The sequence below is a fragment of the Anas acuta genome, chromosome 2 (genome assembly GCF_963932015.1).
Source record: "Anas acuta chromosome 2, bAnaAcu1.1, whole genome shotgun sequence".
Lineage (NCBI taxonomy): Eukaryota > Metazoa > Chordata > Aves > Anseriformes > Anatidae > Anas > Anas acuta.
Genome location: NC_088980.1, coordinates 135046494 through 135058650, shown reverse-complemented (window position 1 = coordinate 135058650; position 12157 = coordinate 135046494). Strand labels below are relative to the sequence as shown.

The following is a 12157-nucleotide window of genomic DNA, read 5'->3' as shown; positions in this document are numbered from 1 at the left end:
AGCTTCCCTACAGCCAGCTTTGGCTCGCCGAGGGGATTAGAGCACCAGGCAGGCTCTGGAAAACCATTAGTCCCACTGGCGTGGAGCAGGAAGAAGCGGAAAGGTTTATCAGCTCCTGCAGAATGGGAACTGACAAGGACAGCGAGATACTTGGCGCTGCTCTCTGTTGCTATTAAAATCAGCAAGCGCTGCCTCCTGCTATCATCAGGGCTGAACCCAAGCTCTTAAAAGACACACCGGACCTCTCACTTATACAGTTCGCCTTCTCTATCCAGCAGCTTTACATCCCTCTCTCTCCCTCTCCTAAAAGCAAACCAGGAAAACTTTACAGTACCTATACAGCACTTTTTTTCCTTTTCCACTCAAGCCAAGCCTGGGTGAATCCCCACAGCACCTCCACATCTGCTGGCATTACCAGACTCCGCTCTAACCTGACGTCCCCCTTGCCCAGCAAACCACCCCAAAAGCCCTGGCTACCATCAACCAAATTAGCCGTGGGTGATGCTGGCCAGCAGGCATGGCCTGGCACAGACAGGACAGGCTCAATTGTGCCCTCTTTCTGTCCCCAGATCTCTGCATCACAGACTGGAAAACGCCAGGGCGCACGGGCACGCTGCTTCCACTTCAGGAGCAGGATGCATCTCTGGTATGTTTCTAACACGACTCTGACATCAATGTGGTCCTCCCCAGTAAATAGCAGGGTTTGTTGGTTTCGTGAAGCAAACACAAGGAATTCATGGCTTCAGAAAAGAGAGTGTCCTGTTGCCCTCCCCTCCCCTGCTAAAAAAATCTCTTGCATCATTTACCTCATCAGGAAGGAGAAATGTTTAGCTTATCGCCTTGCCAAAACAACAACAATAACAGCAGAATCAAACAAAGGGGGAGAAATTTGGAGCTAAAGCCACTTGACAATCCTCCAGGAGCTAGCAGGATTTTTTTTTAAGCATCCGTACAAAACTCCTGTTCCGACCAGGACAGCACTCTGCACAGACAACGCATTTGGCATCCGTGTTTTCCCAGAGACTGCTCTACAAAATCCAGCCTTAAGGGACCGCGTAGCCACTGCCAGACACAGCGAAAGAAAAAAATAAGTGGTGGGGGGGAACAAAACCAAACCAAACCTCGCCTCCCTTTACTTTTCCGATCTCTCCACAACTTTTTGGCAGCAGCGAGGGCGCTGCACCAGGGCCAGGCTCCCCCCATGCCCCGCACCGGTGCGCCCCGACAGCCTGCCTCCTGCTGCGGGAGCCTGTTCATCCTAAGGCCAAAAAAAAAATCATAAAACTTAATACTTTTACTAATTGCTGCGGCGGTTTAATAGTCACTACGCCAGCGGAGAAGTCGGTGAGGACGGCGTTTCTGTAAAATTAAAAGCCATCGTACCTCATTAGCGAGGGGTAGCGCAGTTACGCTCAGCGGAAGCAGGAGTCGGTGCTGCACACAACTCATTTTTTAATTAGTCCTTAGGAAAAGGGTTTTGCAACCGTGCCCTAAGAAATCACTAATATAACGAGCCAGGTTGCATGAAGGCTGCGAGCGGGCTCGTCCATCTGATGGCCGGACAACTTCGGAAGGGAATCGGTGCCGGTGACATTACTTAGTGTTATAGCAGCTCCTTTTAATTGGATTAAATCGCCGTGCTGTTTTCATTTCATACCGAGACCTCAAATTCCTCTTTCCCCAATATCTGCCCCGAGGCTGCAACCGTGTCGCCCGCATGCCCCCTTCCCTCCACACAGCCTCAAAGCAGCCACGGAGAAGCCCCAAACCCTCCTCCAGCTCCATGCCGCTGACGGGTGGGCTCGTTTAGATGGAAAACAGCTTTTTGGGAAACGGGAACCCCAAAAAAAGAGAATTAATCGCGTTAAACAGCGCTCCCCGGCCAGCCGGCACCGGGCGCCCCCAGACCCCAAGGCGAGCCCCCGGCCCCATGCGGCACAGCCGGGGCCGGGCAGCGGCCGCCCCCATGTCCCGTCCCAAGCTCCCGTCCCGTCCCAGCGCTCACTCACCGGCTGCCCGGAGGCGCAGGCCACGAAGCTGAGGGCTAGCACTAGCCACACGCCCCGCATTATTCCCGCGGGGCCGGGCACGAAGGAGAAAAGCGGGGCCGCGGCCGCTCGGCAGCGCCCGCCCGGCCACGGGGCTGTGGGGATGGGGCGGGTGAGGGGGGGGGGGGGGCACCCTCCGGCCCCCTCCGCTCCGCCCGGAGGGGCAAAACTGCCCAAAGCCGGGGCTGGGGGTGCTGCTGAGGGTGCTGAGGGTGCTGCTGAGGGTGCTGCTGAAGGTGCTGAGGGTGCTGCTGCTCCTCCGGCTGCCTCCCTCCTTCCCCCGCCCCGAGTGCTCGGCGGCGGCGGCGCGGCTCCCAGTTAAACCCCGCAGAAATTCCTGCAGGATTACCGCACAGATTGGCAGCTCCCCCAGCCAGTGGAAGGAGGCGGCGCCGCTCTCGCAAATTCAAGCAACTTTCCTCCCCTCCACCCCCTCTTCACCCTCCTTTTTCCCTCCCTCCCTCCCTTTCCCAAACCTCCACCCCCGCCCCGGCCTCCCCTCCTTCGTCCTCCTCCCTCCCCCAAGTGGAAAACATGAGCAGCGCCGCGGGCTGGCCCCGTATGAAAGCAGGGACCCGGGAAGCCTCCCTCCGGTTTAATTTCATTATTTATTTCGTTATTTTTTTTTTATTAATCTGTCCGAGGGAAGCCTGCCCGCTGCCTCGTGGTTGCAGCGCCGGATCCGGCCGCCGCTGCCCCTTTGGCCGCCCTCCCCTGTCAGCCTGGAAGGCAGCGTCAGGTGTCGGGGTGTGTGTGTAAAAATAATAGGACCAGGGTTAAAAATCACGCTGTTGGGGTCCCCTCTTGGCTCTCTGCCCCCATATTTTTCAGGCTTTTCTCCTTCAGCCAGGAGACTTGGAAAGTTTTAGCAGTGAGAGGGTGGCGAGCGGCAGAGGGCTGCGGCTCGCCCCCAGTCATGAGGATCTGGGAGCTGTGCTTTCAGACCCAGTATTTCAGGAATCAACAGCACGGAGAACCCAAAGCAAGAAGTCTTGGAGTGATGAGCCTGTGCTGTGTCACAGCTGGGGAAAATGGTGGCATTGCGGAGCTGAGGAGCCTCGGCCTGAGCCAGGCGCCTTTGCTGGTGGGATCCCACCACGCAACAAGTCCATATATTTATCAGGCACACGTGAAAGAGACGTATATCCCTCCTGCTCACATTCAGAAAGCTCAGGCTGGGCCTTGTAGCCTGGCTCGGGTGGCCTACATGCCCATAATGGTCACTGCTGGCCTAGCCAAGCCCATCCTTCTTCCAGGCCCCTGCCCCAGAGGCAGCAAGGAGAGACCCAAGGAGAAGTGGGGTGAGAAGCTGGAGCAGTGGGGTGAGGCTCTTCGGGGTCAGTGCTTCACATCCTTCACCTTGCTTGCCCTTCACCTTCAGGTGGTGGTGAGATCCCAGCTGCCTTCAGTCCCCACTCCGGTTGCCTTCCTGTCACCACAGGGTAATGCAGTAAAACACAATTCATTTAGCACAAGCAGGCTGCCACCTCCCCAGTCTCTCCCAGATGAAGGTGCACCTCTGTGCAGGACACTTGTCCCCAGAGGGTAGGTGGCCGTGCTGTCTGTGACCCTATCCCAGCAACGTGGTGCCTCTCAACAGCTCCTGCATGTGCTGGTCCACCTCCCAGACACACTGTGTCATTGATTTTTAGGCTGCGTTCACCACGGAAATCTTGCCAGATTCCAAACGGTCTGGAGGGTGTCGCACACGAGCGGATTGTTTAAGAGATTCCTTCCCCTTCAAAGCCCGTTGCAAATATTTAGGGCCTGGTTCTGTGTATCCTCTGCCTTGACAGGTGGCTGGATCACAACCTAACAAACTGAGGAACAATTTCACTATGTTTGGATGGGGGAGAGTGAAGCACAGTGAAGCAAGGGGAGGAAGGATCCGCTTGGGCCAAATGTGCGGGATCTGGGATCCTACAGCCATCCCCGTCTGCAGGGGTGGGAGGCCTGAAGAGGCTGCAGCTTGCCCAAAGTCAAAGCAGCGACCAGAAATGGCATCGCTTGTGCTGGCAGGATCCTTAACAGCCCGAAAACAGAACTCTGTTAAAAACAAGCAACATGAAAGAGCAAATGGGAAGACAGAAAAGCTGAGTACAGGAAGCATCCTAAGGCTTGTCAAACACCAAGGGCTGGGTGATTTACTACAGGAGTTTTGTTGTTTGTTGTTTTTATTATTTTTTTTTTAGCATTCAAACCTTACAGGCACATGTCTTCAGTAAATAAACCAAGCTCACCTTTTCCTTCGTGTTACACTCTGATAATCAGGAATTTATCTACGAAGCAGAATATCTCAAGGACCAAAATGTAATCTGCAACCAGCTAGGGGAAGGCACTCCTTGAGTGAAGGAAACAGTGGCCAATGGGCTCCACACAGCCAGGAGCCGGATAGGTGATTTGGACAGATACAAATGAACATGAGGAGGAAAGAAGAGAAAAGAAACAATCCCTGTAGGTCACAGAAATAACTACAGGTTGTTTGGGGAACCACTTGCTGCCTCCCCACACCCCTGCCCCTCCAGCAGGGAGCATTTCCATGCATGACCCCATGGAGAATGACAGAGGCACTGGCACCTGCTCCGCTTGTCACCCGGTTTCGCAGGGACAGAAGCAAGTGGGAAGCCCAGCATGAAGCTGAAACAGAGTGGTTTTAACCCAAAGTAATTACGTAATAAGGACTACAATGAGAGGGTAATCAGAGACAGGCGATGCGATGGAGCTGCCAAGAGAAAGCTGCAGGCTTGGGGCTTTTCTGGTCCAGACTGCTGGGCAGACATCACCACATTTCCTTCATGCCACGCCGAGTCCTCCTGGCTTTCCAACAGGCACCAGCCCCCCCCATCACAGTCCTGACATTGATGAAAACCAGGCTGGGGAGAGATGAAGATGGCCCATGCAGAAAGGGACAAACTTCACTGAAGTGCAGTTTTTTTACAAAACGAGTTATCTGCTGGAAAGACCTTGAGTGTAGCACTTGCAGTGTGGTTATCAACCACAGAAAAGCCCCAGCTATAACCCAAAAGTCTACCAAACTTGAACATTCAGCTCAGGGTCTTTCCTAGGGGGGGAAGTTCATCTCCTGGGTTTGTAGTCTCTGTTCCTGGCTCCGGCTCACGTGCACTGGCTGCTCAAAGCACAGAGCCACATTTCTTAACCCAGGAGTGCTGCAGAGCACAGAGAGGGCTTTGCAGGGCCCTTTTAGTGGGATGTGCCATGAGGCTACTGGCATTTTAGGGAAGAGTCATGGTCAGAAAGACGTGAGAGCTGTGCAAAAAGCAAGTCTGGAAATCTTGGGAAAAGAACCTCAGCCTATAGCTGCCAAGTCACAGGTGTCAAGAAGTGTGTTTAACAAGTTCCCGAGCAATTCCCAAGCCTCCATTTCTACACGACCACATCCTGCAGGTGACTTGCACCACCAGCAGGGATAAGGGAGAGAGCCACAGGTGGAGGAGAGCTCTAATAACTCGTTTTCTCCATTGAGATTTGGCCAATAACACAAGGCATGACTGAGAACGCTTGGCCCAAAGCATCATCAAGAACAGCAGATCCGAAATGTCATGCTGTAGGTGAATGGGAGGTGAGGTGGCATTGGCTGTAGCTGGCCTTTGTTGTATGAATGATTGGTGGCTGCATCGTGCCCATGATGCGGTAGCTTTGGCATCACGTTCAAAGGTCAGGAGAGGTGACAAATTCTCCCAAATAACTTATTCATAAAGAAGAACCCATGAAAAGGAATATATGAGATATATAAAACAAAGCAGCTGATGTTGAATCTGTTTGAACCCATGTCAGCAACAATATGAAATAAAGGTTTTAAAATATATCAGTCGGACGGGTCAGTGTGAGGTTTATTACTACATCCCCAAACTACCAAATTTTCTATTTCCAATTTTTCAACAATAAAACTACCCAGCTCTTCTACAAAAAAGATCTCACCAAATATTTGCAAGTGCAGTCATGTTAATTTCCGTATTATAACCTGAATTTAGGGATGTGGTGGGGCAGAGCTGTTGCTCATGAGACCATTTAAAGAGCAACTTTTTGAACCATGGGAGAGGTGGCAGTAATTTCGGTAACGTGCCACTGTACTGTTCTTTTCTATGTCGGTTCTTAGCATTGAAATTGTATGAACAGGCAACCTTCTTCAACAGGCTCTTGTTCCAAGCATCCTCAAAATGCCCAGGGACATCTTTGTTTCCTTTTGATTCAAAGACCTCTTCTGCTGCGCAGCTTCTGAATCGTAGACAGATGCTGGTTATTTATTTTTTATTCTTCTTATTTTGGTTAGATAAGAAATACAAAATATGTCTACAAGAACCGTGCCCACCCCGATAGCTGGAACAGCAGCGTGGTAGGAGCTAAGGACACCATTAAGCAACCAGCACTTGTTGTGTCTGCTGTGGGAGCACTGGGGCTGCACAACAGGACCGAAAACTGCGTTTTGTACAAACACAGCAGAAAGTCCGAGCTCGGCCTGCATCTGAGCCATGCAACAACTGAAATTTGTAAAAGACCAAACGTTTTGGGTTCGTTTTCCATGGAAAAGAAGAGTGGTAAGGTGGAGAAGGTGGAAATGGAGGTGGAGAAGGATGGTGAAGACTGTGAGTTCAACCCCTACATAAGGAAAGAAAATAAAAACCGAAGATGAAGGCTGGCATTCATTGCTAGCAGAGCACAAGCAGCAGTCTTGCAGGAGATGATCGGTAAAAGCAGGCCAGGAGCAGCATGAAAATGAAGTCATTTTGTGTTTGTTGTCTTGGAACAAGTTATAGTGGGTACAAAGAGAGCCACAGATGAACGTGTAGAGGGGTACACCTGAACCAGCCACTCATCCAGATTCAAAGATGACCTTAAAACCTGGCATTAAACCCCAGATTTGGCAACACTCCTAGAGGACGTCTAAGTCCCTGCTATTCAGCAACTCACTGAAGCCTTTAAATGTAAAATACATGCCTGAAGTGCCTTGCTGATTTAGGGGACAGCTGCCTACCAAAGAACAAGAGCCAAGCAAATGACACGTTACTGACAGCTAGGGTCACCAAAAATTAGGAGACTTTGACAAGAAATGTTGTTTTCCCAGCTTTGGCTCTAGATGTTCACTGTTGTGAGGACTTCAGTGTCAGTCTGTGCTGGCCTCCTGAAAAGGGTAAAATTTACCATGCTGCCATTCTAGCCAAGGCTATTATGCTTTCCTTTTTATTACAACAAAACCTACCTTTAAAATAGAAGAGATAATTCTTTATCTCTGGAAGTTTCATTTAGAGCCATGGCTCAATATTTCCTCGAGAAATTTGCATACTTGGAAGCGTCTCCTACACGACAATCCCTGCAAATGAAATGCATTGTTGATTTAGTTTATTATCCCAAAAGATCGTATCATGGTTAAGGTTTGTATGGGGTACATCAGGAGGAAAATACGGAAGGGTTGAATTGGAGTAGATTTTAATTCTGCCAGGTATACCGCTGAAGTTAATGAAAGTCAGTTAGACATACATTTGGCTGCTGCTCCTAACTGAATAATACAAGTAATAACAGAGGCATCTATTCAATTCCTGATGAACATGAGTAATTTCCATTATCTTAAAATGTGTAGGAGTTATGAATTATAGGTGCAGAGATTGCCCAACACTTTTTCATTATTATATCTTGTTGTCAGTTGCTTATACATTTGCCAAAGTTTAATGCATCGAGCTGAAATTTCCTTTGCTGGGTATCAGCCTCCGGCTGACTTCTTCTGTTTTGTTTTATTTTTGTTTTGAAAGTTTTATCTAGGATAGTGCATCTGCATTCAAGAGCAAGGTTAGGGGAAAGTATGTTATTTTGTCTATGGTAAGCCAAATTCCTTCAAACATTTCTTTGAGGAGATGTTTTACCTCCATGCATGGAAGCAAAGAGCAAACATTTGGCAGAAGGAGTCAACCAAACAACTGAAATTTGCTTTTCAACACATTTGGCAAATGACACCCCAGCCTGGACCACGTGTAAGCATTACTGCCTTTGCAGTTTGTACATGCTCGGCAGAGACTTGTTGAATTCTGACATCTAAAAATCCCATCTCCGCCGGGCACGTTCCAGCTGAGAGCCGCAGAAATGTCTCTGCGGTTGGTCTCCAAAATAAAAGGGCTTGCTGTAGATTTCCTCCCGGCCCTTGAGAGACAAGGTCTGCTGTGTGTGTGCCTGAGCAGCGAGGGGGATTAGAAGGGAACCTGGTTTACCCACAGAGGAATAGAGGGGCTGTCGTTGTAAGCGCTGGAGAGTGAGGAGGGGCAGGAGCATCATGGTGGGCGCAGGAGGAGAGCGGGTGTGGAGGAAGGTGTTGGCGTGGGGAGAGGGGTCAGAGGGGCAGAGCCACGATGGGTGATGCCCACAGAAGCAGCAAGGAAGGAAAACAGAGTGGTCCAGCACTTGGGAGAAGAAAATGGACAATACCCTATAAAGACCAAGCAGAAACTGCTGGTCATGGGTCAGCTGTGCTCTCTTCCAGATCTTGAGACTACACCTCTGCTTGTAAGGCTCCACGTTCCTCCGCTGTCAGCAAATAGCTAAGGGAAGATGTCTGTCTGCCCCAGCACTCTGCGTGGCCCGATCGGCATAAATAATAGGCTGCATTGCAAGAGGTGATGCTGCCAGTGAGATCCGTGCAGCATTTTGTTGCAGAAGTTGAAAGCTACGGAGACAATGACAAAGAAGACTATAATTAAAGATGGTATCAGAAGGCACTAGCTGCAAGGACAACCTTAACGTTGGATGTTTCTCAACTCTGAGCACTTTGCTTTGTAGCTTAAAGGCTCTTGTAGCAAAGGTTTTCTTGATGTTACTCTTATTATATAGCACACAACGTATCACACTTTGGAAAACTGACTTCTGCCGTCTGTCTCTGGAAATCCCTACCTACATGAGTAATGCTTATGAAATAGTCAGTGACATTAATTGGCACCACTTATCACCTCCTGACTGAGGTGAGTAAACAGGTACTGCAGGACTTGCCCATATAACACACCGAGCATGCTAAAGTTAGCTCAGAGGCGGATGTAATTGATGAAAGCATCTTAATGCAGTACTTGCTACCTGAATTGCAGTTCAGATATAAATACATATATAAAAACAAAACGAAACAAAATATATTCCAACCATAAGTGAGCATCTGTCTATGTCAAGCCTTATCGTAGCTATTTGTTTTTCTTTGCATTTCTGTTTCTCTGCTGCTGTTGTTTTTACCTTCTCATGATGGAACTGGATCCAGAGCCAAAAAAATAAAGCAAAGATGAGTCCAGGTCATGCGTGTTTCAGCATAATTGTTCCAATCTCAGGATATACATCCTGTGAGCATCAAAACAAATTAGTCTGCAGTACAAGGAGAGCCTGCCCATTTTTAAGAGAAAATGCAGCTGGACTTTTCATGCTAGAGAAAAAGCTTCATTTCCATGTTTTGGGCTTCTATTTTTTATGTGAATGTAATTGCAAAATCATCAAGTATCTATAAGAGGCGGCTTATTAGGGATGAAATGAAATAATGATCAATGTCCTTCAGTGCTTGTAGAGCAGTCCCCAAGGGCAGTCTGGCACCCGGGGGAGGAGAAGAGCCACCACCTACCACCATGAGACCACGAGGTGTGCGGCTTCTCCTGGCTGCCTTCCACGGGAGGCTGGCGTGCTCCTCATTTGGGTTTTCTGAAATCAAAGGATAGTATACACATTCTCGGTAATGACCAGCTTCCTAATGATAGTAGAATGGGAATTATGTGGTGCTGCAAGCAAAGGACAAATTCTGAATGAGAGAAAATGAGTTCAAAGCACGCGATTAAATAGTGGTAGGCTTAAGGTCTTAATTCTCCCCTCACACTATGCAAAGCAGGAGTAACTCATTTGCAGTCAGCGAAGCTACAGAGATGTAAAATGGCATCGGAGGAGAATCAGGCCATTGTTCTCTGCAAAACTCACTGATAAGACATTAATTACTGAAGAGAAAATGCCATCAAAAGGATTTTAAATGCTTTGCAGGACTCGGGAGACAAACTCATTAAATGCTATGTCGTACAGGGTATTAGTTCCAAATTTGTGAATGCAGGGAAGGCAAATGCTGCACTACAGATAAATGGCTGATCACTTTGAAAGCCTACGTCGGAAGGCCTGCTTGCTTTAGGAGAGGGAGCCAACCCCACACATTACATCCAGAGATGTGAAACAATTCCAGATGAAATAAATCACCCTGAACCTTGGTCCATCTTACACACTGAATCCAGGCCAAGAGCAGTTGTTTAAGGTTTGTAAAAGTTCACTGGACTCTGCTTCCTGCCCAGCCTGTCTCCCCTTCCTCCCCTCCACTCCCAACTCTTGTCTTAGGTCAAACCAAGCTTGGAAGCAGCACAGCTAAACACCACCGCGACAGCATCATGTGCGGTCTTTTTATCTCAACATGCAGTTAAAGTGATGGAAATCTCACTGAAAAACTGGGGGAAGTCCCAAATGAGTGATAAAATTCCCATTTCACCTCTCTGATGGTAAGATTTTAGCCTCATCCTCAGGATAAACCCTGGCTAGCTTTGCAGGCCCCAGTTGCTGAGATAGGTTGACCATGTATCTAAAGTTTCTGATGTCTTCTTGAAAAAATTCCCTTAGAAGTGTGCCCTTCATTAAATCCAGGGGGAGATGGAGCTTATTAATATCCAAGAAAAAGCAGTAGAGGAGCTATTAGTGAGGAGTGAAAACAGCCTCGTCACAGGACTCAGTGCTGTGTCCCCCAGCCACCACATGTCCTAGGTCCTCCTGGGACACTCAGTGTGCTGAGGCTCCCAGTCCAGAATCCAGGAGGTACTGAAGAACTCTTTCTTCACAGGATTTAGCAAAGAAGAGCAGGATGAATTATTGTCCTGTCTGTATTTCACTTGTGGCAGGACGCTGGGAGTCAGGGCTCTTGGGGCTGAGGGCCACATCAGGCTGCGTGATGTGGCATGGCAGTAGGGCAAGAAGCCATGTTTGCCACATGAGCTGAGGCAAAGTGGGGGTGTATGTCCCCCTCGCTTCACCAGGAGAATACGTGACCTGTGTGCAACGCTGTCCTGTGCCCTGACTGTGGGACCGCCTTTCTGTCCCAGGATCTATGTGAAGGGGAGTGTTCTTCTGAGTGTCCCCTACGTCCTGGCCTTTGTCTGCCACCGTTGGTGTGGCTGGGTTTGTCTCGGAAGTAGGAGAAGGTTCAGGCTGTGTCGCTGGCGTCATTGCGTACTGATCACACTTTAGCACTGGTGGCAGGAGCTCAAATGGATTATTCACAGTCCCTCCAGCTGCCAAAGAGGCTGTCCTCTGCAGAATGGCAGGAGTGGCTCCCTGGCTCACTGGAGGATGCGTCTGCCAGGACAGCATGGCCTGGGCTGCAAGACTTGCCTTGTCATCCCCATCCACCCTGGGCACCTGCAGCTCGTGTTCCTAGGTGCCAAGAAGGTTAGCAGATACCTAACCACGGTCAAAGCAGTTGTGATAACACAGTCTCACTCCTCAAAACAGAGATGATTTGTGCAATGGCCAGAGACTGCCGTGGTTATGTGTCAATGGATAGTGCTGTGGCATCACAGACTGGGTGCTCTTCTGCTGCCAGGTACCTCAGACTTCTCCTTCCCATGGAGTCTTTGCCTTCCCACAGTTTGAATACAGCTGGTTGGAGACTTGTGGCTGTCAACCGTGTGGTATAATTCTGGGCAGCAGTGCAGGTGATACGCCCAGCATGGCATGGGGCTGCCACAGGTCTAGGCCACGTGTGATCCCCACAGGTAGCAGGAATGTGCAGATCAGGGAAGGTGTGAGCCAGAGGAACCACCCAGTGGATCTGGGCAAGACCAAAAGTCACAACATATATCAAAGGAAAGGCTTAGAAGCAGCTGCAATGGTTTTTTAGAATCACAGAATCATTACGGTTGGAAGAGACCTTCAAGAGCACCTGCTCCAACCATCCCCCTACTGCCAATGTCACCCACTGAACTGTGTCCCCAGGCACCACGTCCAACCTCTCCTTGAACATCCCCAGGGATGGTGACTCCACCACCTCCCTGGGCAACCTGTTCCAATGTCTGACTGCTCTTTCTGAGAAGAAATTTCTCCTCATTTCTAAC

At 49.5% G+C, this 12157-nt stretch overlaps 1 protein-coding gene across 1 annotated transcript in view; it reads right to left on the bottom strand.

Moving 5' to 3' along the window:
- Nucleotides 1-2434, bottom strand: part of SDC2 (syndecan 2) — a 57317-nt gene extending 54883 nt beyond the window's left edge. The window contains exon 1 of the mRNA XM_068672310.1: nt 2010-2434. Within this exon, the coding sequence (XP_068528411.1) occupies nt 2010-2069 (60 nt within the window). The 5' untranslated portion in view covers nt 2070-2434. The remainder of the gene's footprint in view (nt 1-2009) is intronic.
- Nucleotides 2435-12157: the final 9723 nt, after the last annotated feature.